The sequence below is a fragment of the Humulus lupulus genome, chromosome 4, assembly GCF_963169125.1.
Source record: "Humulus lupulus chromosome 4, drHumLupu1.1, whole genome shotgun sequence".
In the NCBI taxonomy this organism is placed as follows: domain Eukaryota; kingdom Viridiplantae; phylum Streptophyta; class Magnoliopsida; order Rosales; family Cannabaceae; genus Humulus; species Humulus lupulus.
The window spans coordinates 249,785,979-249,803,191 of record NC_084796.1 but is presented as its reverse complement, the minus strand read 5'-3'; the positions used below and the strand labels follow the sequence as shown (position 1 = coordinate 249,803,191).

The window sequence follows — 17,213 nt, the reverse complement described above, 5'->3', positions numbered from 1 at the left end:
TCCAAATTTATCCACTCTTGGGCTCTGTTAAGGAATTCGCTAACCGAGCTGACTCCCCTCCTTTGAATATCTTTCCACAGGTCTCCACCGACCAGGATTCCGGTCCTCATGGCCATGAGCTTGGAGCTATCGTCAGCGTCTCTGGCTCGAGCAGCGACATTCGCGAATCTGCTCAAGTAGGCTTTCATCGTCTCACTGGGCTGCTGTCTTACGTTAGCAAGGGAGTCGGCCTGGACTCGGGCGGCCTGGGAGGCGCGGAATGCCCTTTTGAAGTCAGCCGAAAAGGTCTTCCAGGAGCTGATTGACTGCCTTTTACTCTGCTTGAACCACTGCCTGGCAGGTCCAGTCAGTGTGGAAGGAAAGATCAAGCAACGCAGCTTCGGACCGATGTTATGGGCCATCATTAGGGTGTTGAACATCCCTAAATGGTCCAACGGGTCTCCGTCCCCGTTGAACTTTGACAAGTGAGGCATACGGAAGCCAAACGGGTATGCCGTCGCCGCTATGTTGGGGGCGAAGAGCTCTATTTCGTCACCCGAATCATATTCATCTTTTTCTTTCTCTGATAGGAGCTTTCTCATCAGTTCCTCCATCTGAGCTAGGCGCTCGAGGGTTTTGTCCTGAGATCCTGGGTTATTCCGGGGCTGTTCAACAGCTCCGGACCCGTTGTACATATTAGGTGGGTTGTTGCCCCCCCTATCTTGAGATGGGTTATTTGGGACATTCCCTCCGCTACGTACTTCGGATCGGACTCCCACTGAATGGGCCTGGCTACCACCTCCGGCTCGATCGTCTCTATGAGAGTTGAGGCGATCTCGGAGATCGCCTCCCTGTGTAGTCTGGTGACTTTGTGCCGAGCTTAGTCGCTGACGCAGGTCTCCTCCCGAGAGATCACTCTGGCGACTACCAGTCCAGTGGCTCTTGCTGGATAGGCTTGGAGTGCGTCTTTGGCGGTTACGATCTGATCCTTCCCCTGGCGCCCTGCTGCGCCAGGAAGGCCCAGCCGACGGCGGGTCTCTCCTACTACTCCCGTAGGCCGGGATGTCTCGGATGGGCTGAGGAGACGGGTATCTGATTGGAGAAGGAGGATGCCTGACTGGGGAGGCGATCCTAGTTCCGTCCGGACGGATTAAATTCGGTGGGGGCCTTTCGGCCATGCCAGCCTGCTGGTCCCGCGCTGGGCGAGCTGGACGAGGCGCAGGACGGTCTTCGGGGACGGGCTGACGTCTCTGGCCCTCCCCGGATCTTCTTCGGGAATTTCCTCGATCTCTCCCGGGCGCCCTCGAGGAAGGTTGAGAGCTAGGGGTTGATGTCCTAACCGAACGGCTGTATTGCTGTTGTCCGGTTCTAGGCATTTCCCTGAAGTTTTCCTCTTGATGGTGTGGTGAAGGGGTAGAGTTGGCTGCAAGAAGTCTATCCGAACGGCTGTGCCTGGACCGATTACTCCGGCGAGACTTAGGAGCCTCACCTTGCCTCTCTCCAACGTTAACGTTGGTTGCGAGAGGGGGTAGTCGGTCCAGAATATCCCGGATTTGCTGACCAGCTGCTGCTAACTGGCTCCTCAGCTGAGCATTCTCCATCTCCACCGCAGTATAATAACACGGATTCGGATTAGGTGGCCGGGGCGCTGAACTACCAGTGTCGTCTTGGCCTGCCAGCTGCTTTCCTGGCCTTTGCTGGACTTCAGGAATTTGCTCATCAGGGATGGCAACATGGTGGGCCTCCTGCCCACCATGCTGTTCTGTTTCGTTGCCATGTCTGGATCGAGTGGTCACCATAGTTGGATGTTTGTGGTAGTACTAATCGAACTTGCTCTCAATGAAAGCACCAAACTGTTGACGCGGTTCTTCGCCAACAGGTAATTAAGAGAAGAAGAGAAAGGGATTAGTACTGAAAATAGAACCGTCACAGATATGAAATCTTAGAGAATGAACTAGGTGACTCCAGACACGTTTTTTTAAGTGGTTCAAAGGTTAAAATCCTTCTACTCCACTAGTCCATATTATTCATATATTCTGGGTATTTGGTTTACAAAGTATATGGCTCTTCAGAGACTATCTTTTCCAACCCCTATCAATTCCCAGGGTCCCCATATTTATAGGAGAAGGCACCTGGAAGTTGGTAGGGAGGTCATCCCGTGACCTTACCATTTGTCATATCAACTCTGTGACAATTATGATTAATTCCTAAACCTGACACATGAGTGTGGTCTAATCAGTATGCAAGGAGATAATGGGCCGCACGGCCCAACCCAGCCGTGGGTGTCTGAATGCGCACGTTCTTGCTGCGTGTCCGAGAAGTCAGGGGGATATCGGACACGTGATGTCAGATATATGCACGTTTATCTTGCGTGTATTGACTTTGCAAAGGGTCAGAGATCCATGGCCAGCTCGTACAACGAGCTGCCTCCTTGAACCGACCTTCAGCCTTCAGGTCTTCTGATGCCTTCATCCGATCTTGGGGGCCCTTGGCGAGCCTTTGAGGATCCCTCGAGCTAATAAGGTACGATCTGAAAACAGGATCTCCGGCCTGGGGGAGTCCTCGGACTAAACCATGATTAGTTCGAGACTCGACCTGCTAATATGCCCGTGGGAAAACCAGGGCGTACAATTTATATATTTATACCTCTCTTTCTCATTATAATAATTATCAATAAAATGAAGAAAAAAAATGTAAAAATTGAAATGAGAAAAGAACTTTAAATAACCAAACTCAGTCAAAGTTGCGTTCCCTATACTGTATTTCAATCTCTTCAATCTTCACCAAAACTTCACTCATCTTCGGCCTTTTCTCAGGTCTCTTGTTACACAGGCCCAAGTCACAAGCCCAATCGAGCTGGATACTGGCTTGGCCCACGAAGGTGTGAGAGGATGGTTAGACCTTGCAACCCAAGAAGCCCAGGAAGCAGAAGAACATATCACGCGTGAAGACATTCAACCAGAACAAGAGAAAGAAGAGATAGTCGGCAATGCAGAAGAGAAGGGTGAAGCGCATAAGCCACGTAAGCGCGTGAGACCTCGATGGCTGGAGGATTTCGTTGGACACTTCGAACGTTGAGCTGAGAGAAGTTTTGCAACCATATTCGGTTATGCTTCCAATTTGTAATTTCTGATTTTTGGTTGTAAGTATATATTTGGAACAATGTATTTTTCTGGGTTTCCTTATCTTGAATGAAATACTGAGTATTGTGGGAGTTTGGCACTGACTCAAAAAGTGCAGAATTGCTATTATTTGGTGCTTTCATTGATTTTTTTTTTTTTTCTTTCACCATGAAAAATGAAGATATTGCTGCCATGTTACAGGCCCTGGAAGCTACTTTCAAACAGCATTCGGAGTCACAATTGGAGAAGTTTACCACCTTGTTGGACCAACATATGGCGAAGACTGAGGAACGACTTTCCCAAGGACCACCACCACCGTCGCCAGGCTTGACGGGCGAAACCAGTGCGATGAGGGAATCGGGTCGCACCCCAAGTCGACGTTCACACTCTGAACCAGAAGCTTATGAAGTCAATTCCATTTTGAAAACACTGAGGGTCAAGGTACCCAAGTTCGATGGGACTAATGTGGAGGATTGGGTATATAAGATCAATAAGTTCTTTGATCTGCATCGAGTGGAAAATCCCATTCGTCTGACCATTGTGCCGTTCCATCTGGAAGGAGTCTCTTGCACCTGGTTCCAATGGATGGAGAAGAGTGGGTCGTTCACTGACTGGGAATCGTTTTTGCGTGCTCTGCAGCAACGTTTTGGGACGTCCATATACGATGACCCCTTAGGCCGCATCTCCAAACTCACGCAGAAAGGAAGAGTGTCCGATTACAGAGCTGAATTTGAGGCTCTCATGCCTCGTATCACTGGAGTTCCGGAATCGATGTTCCTAAATTTCTTCATTTGGGGTCTGAAGGTGGAGATTCGCCATGAGCTTCTCATGCTTCCCCCTAAGGATTTGGCTGATGCAATGGCGAAGGCGCAGTTATTTGAAGATTGTCATGATGATTGGGCTTCTCGACCTCGAGGGGAGGTTACTAAAGCTCCGTGGTCCAACCGTACATCTACCCCGCACCAGGGAATGAACTCCTCGGTACAGTTGCCCAAACCGGGACCGTTCGCTTCAGGTACTTCTATATCGGCCCCCACAGGTTCTCCCTTGCCGATTAAAAAGCTATCACCAACTGAGTTGAAGGAGAGGCGTGATAAGGGTCTCTGTTTTACTTGCGATGAGAAATTTCATTTTGGTCATAAGTGCAAAAATCGAATGCTTATTCTGTGTGGTTATGATGATGAGGAGATGGGTACCATGGTGGACAATGAGTAGCATGAAGAGGCTGAAGAGACTGAAGAAGAAGTTAGCTTGAATTCGTTATCCAATTCAATGAACCCTCGTATTTTTCGGATTATGGCTACACATGGGTCCGAAGCGGTCGAAGTGCTCATTGATACGGGCAGTCACAATAACTTCATTCAAAAGGCGTTGGTCACACAGTTGCACTTAGAGTGTGAGGATACCAAACGATTCAAAGTCTATATGGGCAATGGGAACTTTCTGCTGTGTTCCAAGATATGTAAAGGGGTCGAACTCATTTTGCAGGGCCATAGTTTCCTTGTTGATCTGTATGTATTACCCATATGTGGTTTGGACATTGTTTTGGGGATGCAGTGGCTGCAAACGTTGGGTCCGTGTATTCATGATCATAAAGCGCTCACAATGGAATTTACTTGGCAAGGTACGGTTATCAAGCTGGCGGGATCGAAGGAATTGGCAGCTCACCAATTATCTTTTACTCAGTTTCATGCGATGCTTCAAGAAGGAGAGGTTAAGGATATCTATCGCCTCTCAGCGGTTTTGGACCGCCTTTTGACGCATTGGCAGCTCAATTTCCTTCTAATGCACAGGAACTTCTGACTGAATTTGAGGATGTTTTTCAGGAGCCCGATCAACTACCGCCGCATAGAGGGACTGACCATCGCATATTTCTATAGCCGGGTTCCACATCGGTTAATGTTCGGCCATATCGGTACCCATATTTTTCAGAAGGATTTGATTGAGCAATTGGTCAAGGAGATGCTGGCTGTGGGTTTTATTCGTCCAAGCACTAGCCCTTATTCTTCACCCGTTTTGTTGGTTAAAAAGAAAGACGGTACATGGCGCTTTTGTGTGGACTATCGGGCTCTTAATGGGATCACCGTTAAAGACCGCTTTCCTATTCCTACGATTGATGAACTACTTGAGGAATTGGGCAGCGCTAGAGTATTCTCTAAACTTGACTTGCGGGCGGGGTATCATCAAATCCGCATGGATCATAGAGACATTCACAAAACAGCCTTCCGGACTCACGAAGGCCACTATGAATTTGTGGTTATGCCGTTCGGCCTCACCAATGCTCCCTCCACCTTTCAAGCGATAATGAATCAGCTCTTTCGCCCCTTTTTGCGGCATTTTGTGACTGTTTTTTTTATGATATATTAGTATACAGCAGGAGTGAAGCGGAGCATTGTCACCACTTGAAGCTAGTGCTACAGTTACTGCGGCAACATAAGTTTTACGCTAAGGGCAGCAAGTGTTTGTTCTTCCAGAAATCGATAGAATATTTGGGTCACTTGGTCTCTTCTCAAGGTGTACGGGCCGACCCTTCCAAAATACAAGCCATGGTCGACTGGCCGACCCCACAAACAGCCAAACAACTTCGGGGTTTTCTGGGTTTGACGGGGTATTATCGCCGGTTTGTAGCCCATTATGCAGCGATCACAGCCCCCTTGACTGACCTCTTATGCAAGGATGACAAGTTTACTTGGAATGCAGCAGCAGCAGCGGCTTTTGCCACTCTCAAACAAGCAATGACAGCCACTCCGGTACTTCGTCTACCAGATTTTTCTAAGGATTTTATAGTAGAGACAGATGCATCCAACGTGGGTATTGGTGGGGTCTTGATGCAAGATGGGCACCCATTAGCTTTCTTCAGTAAGAAATTGGGACCAAAATTTCTGGGCACTTCGGCATATACAAGGGAAATGAGGGCGATTGTGGAGGCAGTCCATAAATGGCGTCAATACTTGTTGGGTCGCCATTTTATTATTTGAACAGATCACAAGAGCCTAAGGGAGTTACTGACACAAGTGATCCAAACACCCGAGCAACAACAATTTCTTCGGAAACTTTTGGGGTTCCAATTCTCTATTGAGTACAAAGCAGGTTGTCAAAATTCTGCAGCAGATGCCTTATCCAGAAGGGATGAAATACCGGCCACAACACTTCAGTTAGCTTTGAGTCGCGGTTGTTTTGATTTTCTGGATGAATTATGCTAGGAAAATACCACTTGCCCCGATTTGAGAGCCCTCCATACGGCCTGGCAGCAAGGTAATCTCGACAATACTTTGTACTCTATCAAGGATGGCCTGCTTTTTTTCAAACAGCGGCTTCTTATCAGCAAACATTCCAGTTTGAAACAACAGTTGCTCAAGGAATTTCATGAATCTCTAGTGGGCGGTCACGCAGGAGTAGAACGAACTTTTCTTCGTCTTAGTGCAAATTTTTTCTGGCAAGGGATGCGCAAGGACATTAAGGCTTATGTTCAGGGCTGTCTCACATGCCAAACGGTCAAATACTCACCCACTTCACCTTATGGGCTGCTACAACCTCTTGAAATGCCGGAACGGGTTTGGGAAGATTTGGCAATGGACTTCATTGTGGGTTTACCTAAGTCCAATGGGGCAACAAATATCTTGGTGGTGATTGACAGATTTACCAAATACGCACACTTTGGTGCACTTCCAAACCCTTATACAGCGAGCAAAGTGGCTGAATTGTTCTCTAATATGGTCATTCGTCTTCATGGCGTTCCACGAACAATAGTTTCAGACAGGAACCCTCTCTTTACTAGTGCATTTTGGAAGAAGTTATTTGAGCTTATGGGTACCACATTGAAAATGAGCTCTGCCTATCATCCCCAAACCGACGGTCAAACCGAAGTGACCAATAGGTACCTTGAGCAGTACCTTCGAGCTTTTACCGCTGAGAACCCGAAGCAATGGAGTAAATTTTTGCAGTGGGCAGAGTACCATTACAACACCAGCGTTCATTCAGCCATTCAGATGACTCCGTACCAAGCCGTGTATGGTCGACCACCGCCCATGATACCAGCTTATATACGAGGAGCCACATCGATTCAAGCTGTTGAGGCTGATTTACTTTCGAGAGATGCCATTCTGCTCCGCCTCAAGGAAAACTTGACTCGTGCTCGACACAGGATGTTACAGCAAGCGAATAAACATCGCAGGGACCATCACTTCAAGGTGGGGGACTGGGTATTGGTCAAGCTTCACCCATTCTGTCAGACCACTGTTGCTCACCGTCTGAATTCGAAGCTATCTCGCCGCTATTTCGGCCCATTTGAAATTATTGGTCACGCCGGACCCGTCGCGTATACACTCCAACTTCCACAAGGCAGCCGCATTCACCCCACTTTCCATGTATCTCTGCTGAAGCCTTATTATGGACCCTCTCCGATCAAGAGTTTTCCTCTGCCTGAACTGAGTATCGATAATAAACCAGTGATGCTTCCTTTGGCAATTCTAGCAACGCGTGTTCAACAACTCCACAACAAAAGCCAGCGACAGGTTTTAGTTTAATGGTCTTTGAGTTCTCCCGAGGATGCTACGTGGGAAGACTTCGATTTGTTCATGGAGATGTACAAATTACACAACCTTGCTGACAAGGTTCATTTTGACGGGGGGAGTAGTGTTACACAGGCCCAAATCACAAGCCCAATCGAGCTGGATACTGGCTTGGCCCACGAAGGTGTGAGAGGATGGTTAGACCTTGCAACCCAAGAAGCCCAGGAAGCAGAAGAACATATCACGCGTGAAGACATTCAACCAGAACAAGAGAAAGAAGATATAGTCGGCAATGCAGAAGAGAAGGGTGAAGCGCGTAAGCCACGTAAGCGCGTGAGACCTCGATGGCTGGAGGATATCGTTGGACACTTCGGACGTTGAGCTGAGAGAAGTTTTGCAACCATATTCGGTTATGCTTCCAATTTGTAATTTCTGATTTTTGGTTGTAAGTATATATTTGGAACAATGTATTTTTCTGGGTTTCCTTATCTTGAATGAAATATTGAGTATTGTGGGAGTTTGGCACTGACTCAAAGAGTGCAGAATTGCTATTATCTCTCGTCCGTACACTCGAGAGCAACCTCAGTCAACTTCAACATCTCATCGTGACCTTCTCTGGCCGAGACTATTTCGACGTCCAAAATGTCCGTCGACCAATCCCTATTCACCACCGCCCGAACCCAATCGGAGAGGTCCCTCGTCGTGGTGTCGTCGCTCATCGGCGATATCTCGCCGGGGATTTTTCCCGTTATGATCTCCAAAATGATGACGCCGAAGCAATACACATCGGCTTTTCGCGAGAGCTTACTATACTTGTTTCGCTGGTGAGCGTACTCCGGTGACCTTGTGGCGGCGAGTTTTTGATCGGAGAAGGAGCTGCGGGAGTCGAGTATCAGAGGGAAGAATCCGAAATCTGTGAGCTTCGAATGGAAGTTGTGATGGTGTTGGTGTATGAGAACGTTGGTGGATTTGAGGTTTGCGTGAGGAACTCTGTGATGGGGTAGAGATTGGTGAAGGAAGTTGAGACCTTTGGCTATGTCTTTGATTATGGAAAGCCTTGTTCCCCAGTTTAGTGGTGCTCTTCCTATTCCTCTCTTCTCTGTTGTTCATCATCCAAAACTATCATCACTATAAATAACTATCATCATCTATTTTAAAATATTAACACAATTAAATTTAACCAATCATGACATACCATCTCAGGTAGCATTTGACAATATCTAAAATTGCACCGAATTTTCTAATTCACTGTTTCTATCTTATAACAATGCTCAAAACTCATTAGTCAATGCAAATTATGTAGTGCTCAACCATTATCAAGCGATTAATTGAAAAGGTTAAGTTAATTAAAGCAAGAGTATTGAGTAGTACTAACCGTGTAAAAGTTCAAAAAGAGTGCCATGAGGGACGAACTCATAGATTAACCAACTTCTCATCTTTAGAATAATAGAAAGACACGATTTGTACAAGGTTTGCATGCCTTGTCTTTCCCAGCAACTGCATTTGCTGAACAAATTCTTTCTTTCCCAACTCGTTCATGTTGTTTAATCTCTTTACGGCCAATCTTTGACCTGTTTCTAGTGTCGTTTGGTAGGTAGTTCCTAATGATCCTTTGCCTAACACTTCTGCCGAGGATCTAAGCAAATCGTCCAAGTCAAATGCAGGCATTTGTTTATCAAAAAACTCTAAATCCACACCCTTTTCTGGGTCCATACTGCTCTCTGGTGAAGTCATTCTTGATTCTGAAAACCCATTACAAACCTCTCTTATTTCACTATTAATATTAGCCCAAAACTATTTGTTGACGGTGAAATCTCGTCAACGATTAAAGGTTAGAAAACTAAGATTTTTATAGTAAGGGTAACTTAGAATCAAGAGGAAAGAACTTCAATCAATAGAAAAAACCAGAGCAACAATGGAACAAAGATCATGTATTTCTAAAATGTCCCCTCATACACTCAGTTTTCCAACCCCTTAACCTGAGGGGTTGGGGCCTATTTATAGGGGGGCTCTATTGGCCTTGGATACAGACAAGTCCCAGACGACAGGGTCGTACACAGGTACTCTGATAGTGTAGTGGCTCAGGGCGTAGTGGTGTCTACCCTGATGATGCCAGAGTCATGGCCTAGGACATAGTACTGTCGGCTCTGGCGTATGGTTGGGGGTGGCCAAGTGGTACCACTACTCTTCGTACAGGTCCGTACCGCCACTACTCCTCAGATGCAGGTCACGGGGACGTACCTTTGTTCTCTCCACAACCGTACGCCCCGTGTCAGTACGCGTGTCTTGTACCCGGTTGTCCTCATCAATACACGTTTGGTACCCAATGTTGGCTTGGCATTCCCACTAAGTGTCTCTAAGTACCCCTCATGCTAATGCCAAGGAGGCTTCATCCTATATGCGTCATGTGTGGCCGATACGCTAGGAGCCGAGGCTGGTCTACGCAGGTCACGTGAAATCGAGGCTGAAGACATGGGCGGCGCAACAGGGTAGCACCCTCGCATAGCGAGGCTGCCCCTCTTCCCCCCGGGTGCAGGCGTGGCGAGGCTCAGAGCACGGACGCCACAACAAGGCTTCACCCTCGCATAGTGAGGGTGTCTCGCGTAGCGGGGTTGACCTTCTTCTCCCGAGTGCAGGCGTGGCGAGGCTCGGGGCACGGACGCCACAACAAGGCCTCCATCCTCGCATAGCGAGGGTATCTTGCGTAGCGAGGCTGGCTTTCTTCTCCTAAGTGCAGGCGAGGCTCGATGCTTGATGGAACGGGGCGCACGCAGATGGCCAACCCAGGACCTTCGCATAGCGAGGGTGACGTTCAGATTGGCAAGCGGCCGAGGGCCCTCGCATAGCGAGGGTGGCCCTCTTAGCTCAATCCCCTCACCATCATGTGACGTCCTCATCCCCTTGTGCGGACAATGAGTAGCTTTTAGGATGTCTCGTAGTATAGAGCTTCACTTGTGAATAGGATTCATAAGGGAGGAATTTCCACATTTACACTATTAAAACACCCTAATTACAACTTGAAATTTAAAAGATTAATTTTGTTTAACTAAATTACCTAAGATATGCAATAACATAATAATGTTATGAATTTATTTCAAAATATATGGATTGTTTATCCTTGAGTTGGAGAGCTTAGGTGACAATGTGTACATATATGGCTGCTTGACCGCCACGGCTGAGGATTGAAAGAGGAACTAGGGTTAAACCCTATTTTGTCGCTTAGGTCGGCTGGTTGTAAATATTTTGTCATAATTAACCTTTAAATTATATTTTTGGGATCCCAATGTATACATTAAACGTTTTAGTGAAACATTATATCTTAACCAAAAACTTTATCCCTAAACTGCTAATCATTCTTAGTTACATGATTATGGCCAAATGACTCGATTAACGAGTTTAACACTGTTTAAAATGCTCACCGTAACAGTCCTTGGAGTTTAGGGCGTTACAAATTCAGTTTGAAAGTATTTATTTACTCGTTTTTGTTGGGATTCTATATTATGGTTGTGACTAGGTTGTCGCTAGGGGCTTGGAAACAGGATGGTGCTTGAGGGTCGTTTATTAGTAACTTGTGCTTTGACCAAAGGTAAGAAAACTGCATCCAGTATGTGATGCATGTGGTTATGGCATGGCATGAATGTTGAATATGGAATTGATGTTTTTAAACTGATGTTTTTGGGATCCCATGTAAAGAACATGTTTTTTAACTTAATGGAAATGTTTATAAGTTGACCAAAAGTTTTAATACCTAAACCGTTAGTAGCTTAATCACATGTTTAGTCCAAATGACTTGTTTAGCAAGTTCAGCACTGATTTTAAACACACTTGGTAATAGACCCTAATTAGCAGGGCGTTACATTATTATTATATTATTTTATTTTATTTATTGTAGAATTTTTTCAAAAAACAATTATGAGAAAAAGTTAAAAATTGGGTTGGGTAGTTTCTACATAAATTCTTCAATAAATTGCTTTATGACAGTTTACCAAACACTTTTATTGCACAATTTTTCCAAAAACCAACTTTTAACTTTTCTAAAAATTGTACCAAACTCGTTTCAAATACATGGAGAGGACGATCATAATACAGAATTGATAAAAAAAAAACATCTTACTGTTGAAAACAATTACAAAAGAATACAATTTTTCTATCACTGTTCTCAGCACATATACAACTATGTTGTCTAACTATTCCTCTACAAGAATTATATATATATATATATATATATGTATGAATACCTCTCTTTCTCATTGTAATAATTATCAATAAAATGAAGAAAAAAATGTAAAAATTGAAATGAGAAGAGAAGTTTAAATAACCAAACTCAGTCACAGTTGCGTTCCCTATGCTGTAGTTCAATCTCTTCAATCTTCACCAAAACTTCACTCATCTTCGGCCTTTTCTCAGGTCTCTCGTCCGTACACTCGAGAGCAACCTCAGTCAACTTCAACATCTCATCGTGACCTTCTCTGGCCGAGACTATCTCGACGTCCAAAATGTCCGTTGACCAATCCCTATTCACCACCGCCCGAACCCAATCGGAGAGGTCCCTCGTCGTGGTGTCGTCGCTCATCGGCGATATCTCGCCGGGGATTTTTCCCGTTATGATCTCCAAAATGATGACGCCGAAGCAATACACGTCGGCTTTTCGCGAGAGCTTGTTAAACTTGTTTCGCTGGTGAGCGTACTCCGGCGACCTTGTGGCGGCGAGCTTTTGATCGGAGGAGGAGCTGCGGGAGTCGAGTATCAGAGGGAAGAATCCGAAATCTGTGAGCTTCGAATGGAAGTTGTGATGGTGTTGGTGTATGAGAACGTTGGTGGATTTGAGGTTTGCGTGAGGAACTCTGTGATGGGGTAGAGATTGGTGAAGGAAGTTGAGACCTTTGGCTATGTCTTTGATTATGGAAAGCCTTGTTCCCCAGTTTAGTGGTGCTCTTCCTATTCCTCTCTTCTCTGTTGTTCATCATCCAAAAGTTTCATCACTATAAATAACTTTAATGATTAATACCTAATAAAAAAAGAAATCGGTGAAAATGACAATTTTTTTTTTAAGTGATTTTGTACTATGGACTAGTGTTGATAATTTTTTATAAAATGACATCGGTCTAAAATTTTGATTTATTGTGTAAATAGAAAATTTTTTGACTTACTGTCTGGAGTGTCGGATGTTATTTTGCAAAAAATTATCAAAATTATACCAGAATGCAAAATGATTTCAAAAAATAAGTTATTTTACCAAGGAACTCTAATAATAATAATAAAAAAGAGAAATCGGTGAAAATGACAATTTTTTTAAGTGATTTTTTACTATGGCCTAGTGTTGATATTTTTTTACAAAATGACATCGGTCTAAAATTTTGATTTATTGTGTAAATCGAAAAAATTTCGACTAACTGTGTGGAGTGTCGGATGCTATTTTGCAAAAAATTATCAAAATTATGTCAGAATGCAAAATAATTTCAAAAAATAAGTTATTTTACCAAGGAACTCTAATAATAATAATAAAAAGGAGAAATCGGTGAAAATGACATTTTTTTAAGTGATTTTGTACTATGGTCTAGTGTTGATAATTTTTTACAAAATGACATCGATCTAAAATTTTGATTTATTGTGTAGATCGAAAAAATTTCGACTAACTGTCAAGAGTGTCGGATGCTATTTTGTAAAAAATTATCAAAACTATGCCAGAATGCAAAATGATTTCAAAAAATAAGTTATTTTACCAAGGAACTCTAATAATAATAATAAAAAAGAGAAATTTGTGAAAATGACATTTTTTTAAGTGATTTTGTACTATGGTCTAGTGTTGATAATTTTTTACAAAATGACATCGGTCTAAAATTTTGATTTATTGTGTAAATCGAAAAAATTTCGACTAACTGTCTAGAGTGTCGGATGCTATTTTGCAAAAAATTATCAAAACTATGCCAGAATGCAAAATGATTTCAAAAAATAAGTTATTTTACCAAGGAACTCTAATAATAATAATAATAAAAAGAAATCGGTGAAAATGACATTTTTTTAAGTGATTTTGTACTATGGTCTAGTGTTGATAATTTTTTACAAAATGACAGCGGTCTAAAATTTTGATTTATTGTGTAAATCGAAAAAATTTCGACTAACTGTCTAGAGTGTCGGATGCTATTTTGCAAAAAATTATCAAAACTATGTCAGAATGCAAAATGATTTCAAAAAATAAGTTATTTTACCAATGAACTCTAATAATAATAACAAAAAAGAGAAATCGGTGAAAATGACATTTTTTTTAAGTGATTTTGTACTATGGTCTAGTGTTGATAATTTTTTACAAAATGACACCGGTCTAAAATTTTGATTTGTTGTGTAAATCGGAAAAATTTCGACTAGCTGTCTGGAGTGTCGCAAAAAATTATCAAAACTATGTCAGAATGCAAAATGACTTCAAAAAATAATAATTTATTTTACCAAGGGACTCTAATAATAATAATAATAAAAAATCCAAAATGAAGATTGTAGTTAAAGATGTAAAATTACACTACATGTCAATGGTCTTAATTATCACATTTACCTTATGTTTGGTTCAAAGGAATGAAAAATGATGAGGGATAGAAAATATAAGAGATAAGAAAGGAAAATGGATTTCTCTTATGATATTCTGTAAAGATGAGGAAATAAAAAAGGATAAAAGTAAAATTACAATTTAATAAAATTATATAAATTATTTTGAATTATAAATGAGGGCAAAAAGGTAATTTCAATTTATAGGTATATTACAAAACTTTGTTATTCAATTTTCTCTCCAAATTTAGATGGAAATTTTTTTGTGGGATCTACTCACTTTTTTTCCACCAATTTTTTTCTTTCACTCTCTTTTCTTTCCAATTAAACATATATATTTTTTATTCTTCTCTTCACTTTTCTCTCCAAACTTTTCTTTCTCTCAACTTTTCTCCTTTACCAAACATAGAGTTATAGTTGATAACAAAATACCAATGTAAGTTTTTTTGGATTGAAAGTTTTATGGCTTAACTCAATTTTGGTCAAAACATTTATAAATATCCAATAAAGATTTATGAGTTTCTTAGGTCAATGATCTCGCAAATAAAATTTGAGAGCAACAAATTTAGAAAACTATTTTTAATCAATTTACAATACACAAATAAAAAAATAAATAAAACAGAGAATTCAAACAAGTATTTAATAAAAAATAGTCTAAAATAATATTATCTCTATATCTAGTCAACGTAAATTCAATCATTTTAATCACTAATCACATGTTGTGATTAAAAATAAGAATTACTTTTGTAGTGATCCATGTCCAAAAACCAACTACACTTACTATTGGGAAGGAATTATGCCATCACATTTATTTTCTTTAGGAGTGCTATAAAAAAGTAAGCAAAATTCTTCATTATTAATGTGATAAGACATCATAAAGTATCCAACACCACTTAAGTAGCAAGTCATAAGTGACCGAATTTAAGATCGTATGTCACTTATTATAATTTAAAATATTAACACAATTAAATTTAACCAATCATGACATACCATCTCAGGTAGTATTTGACAATATCTAAAATTGCACCGAAGTTTCTAATTCACTGAATCTATCTTATAACAATGCTCAAAACTCATTAGTCAATGCAAATTATGTAGTGCTCAACCATTATCAAGCGATTAATTGAAAAGGTTAAGTTAAATAAAGCAAGAGTATTGAGTAGTACTAACCGTGTAAAAGTTCAAAAAGAGTGCCATGAGGGACGAACTCATAGATAACCAACTTCTCATCTTTAGAATAATAGAAAGACACGATTTGTACAAGGTTTGCATGCCTTGTCTTTCCTAGCAACTGCATTTGCTGAACAAATTCTTTCTTTCCCAACTCGTTCATGTTGTTTAATCTCTTTACGACCAATCTTTGACCTGTTTCTAGTGTCGTTTGGTAGGTAGTTCCTAATGATCCTTTGCCTAACACTTCTGCTGAGGATCTAAGCAAATCGTCCAAGTCAAATGCAGGCATTTGTTTATCAAAAAACTCTAAATCCACACCTTTTTCTGGGTCCGTACTGCTCTCTGGTGAAGTCATTCTTGATTCTGAAAACCCATTACTAACCTCTCTTATTTCACTATTAATATTAGCCCAAAACTATTAAAACACCCTAATTACAACTTGAAATTTAAAAGATTAATTTTGTTTAACTAAATTACCTAAGATATGCAATAACATAATAATGTTATGAATTTCTTTCAAAATATATGGATTGTTTATCTATTTTAGAGAAATAATAAAATTTAGGCTAGATATTTATGAATAGATTTATAATTTGTCTAAATTTTATAAAATTATGCTACATTTAAGTTATTTCTTAACTTTTTTGTTTAAATCCAAATAATAGAAAATGAAATCCTTTATACTTTGTTTGGAAAGAAAAAAGAAATCCAAAGAATTTAATTTTGTCATATTTGGATTTAAACAAAACAAAAATTGAAACAAAATTAAAACTCAAACGTGACATAATTTTATAAAACTTAAAATAATTATAAATATATTTAATAAAAGAAAATATTTTTAAAAAATCTCACATCAAAATTTTCCCTCATTATTTTTTCTTCCTAAAATTTTAAATTCCAACATCCTTGGCATTCATTTTTTTTTCTCCATGATCCAAACATAGGATTAGAAACTCATAAAACTACTTCTAAAATAGTAATTAATTGATGAAATTTTAATATGAACCATACCTGCATTGATGCCCTTTTTTGCTTCTTTCCTTTGAACTATAATTTTGTAACAACACAAGAAACCAATAATAACAATAAAAGAAACCAAAGCGGCCGCAGTAATAATCAGACCAACAATACTCCATTTCTTGAGAGTACTCTTCTTATCATTATCTCGTGTCGAAGGAGGCGAATTGGGAGGTGGCGGCGGTGGAAGTGACGGTGGCGAAAACAGGCATGGAATTTCCAAAGGTATCCCACAGAGATCCGAGTTATGATCAAAGCAACTCCTTGGAAACCTATGAAGAACACTTGTGTTTGGTATCTGACCAGAAAGATGGTTGTTAGAGACGTTGAAAACAGTCAGAGTTGACTGATCAAAAGGTGGGATTTGCCCATACAACAAGTTGTCTTGGAGCTCAAGAGAGTTGAGATCTGGCAATTGAGTGAACTCCATAGGAATTGGACCCCAAAAGTTGTTGTGTGATAAGAAGACATATTGTAAGTGAATGAGATTTGTGAGGTTGGGAAGTGGACCTGTGATTGAGTTGTTTTTGAAGCTAAGTTTGGTCAAGAAAGTTATGTTATGGAGAAATGTTGGTGGAAGAGTTCCTTTGAGCTGGATTCCTTCCAAGGTGAGGTGAACGACATGGCCATTTGAGCATAAAACGCCAACCCATTTGGTGTCGTTTTGGATGCATGGTGGACCTGTCCATTTCTTGTGCAAATCTGCATTTGAGCTGAGAAAATCTCTTAGCTCTATCAAGGCATCTCTTTCTTCTGGGTAATAGTCGTTCGAGGGTGTTGATGATGATGATGATGATGATGAGAATCGAAGCACGAGTAATAATAACAAGTTTAGTTTGAGAATTGATGATGTTATTAGAACCAACTTGATCAT

The 17,213-nt window shown here is 41.3% G+C and overlaps 1 protein-coding gene and 1 pseudogene across 1 annotated transcript; both read right to left on the bottom strand.

Annotated features, from left to right (window-relative positions):
- Positions 1-2,712: 2,712 nt before the first annotated feature.
- Positions 2,713-9,918, bottom strand: LOC133833175 (leucine-rich repeat receptor-like protein kinase PXC1; annotated as a pseudogene).
- Positions 9,919-11,835: 1,917 nt separating this feature from the next.
- On the bottom strand, positions 11,836-17,213 carry LOC133833173 (probable leucine-rich repeat receptor-like protein kinase At1g68400). Its single transcript, XM_062263425.1, has 3 exons — positions 16,329-17,213; positions 15,320-15,704; positions 11,836-12,565 (listed from the first exon to the last, which is right to left on the bottom strand). Exons 1-3 carry the CDS (start codon positions 17,211-17,213, stop codon positions 11,937-11,939), a joined length of 1,899 nt encoding a protein of 632 aa, XP_062119409.1. The 3' UTR covers positions 11,836-11,936.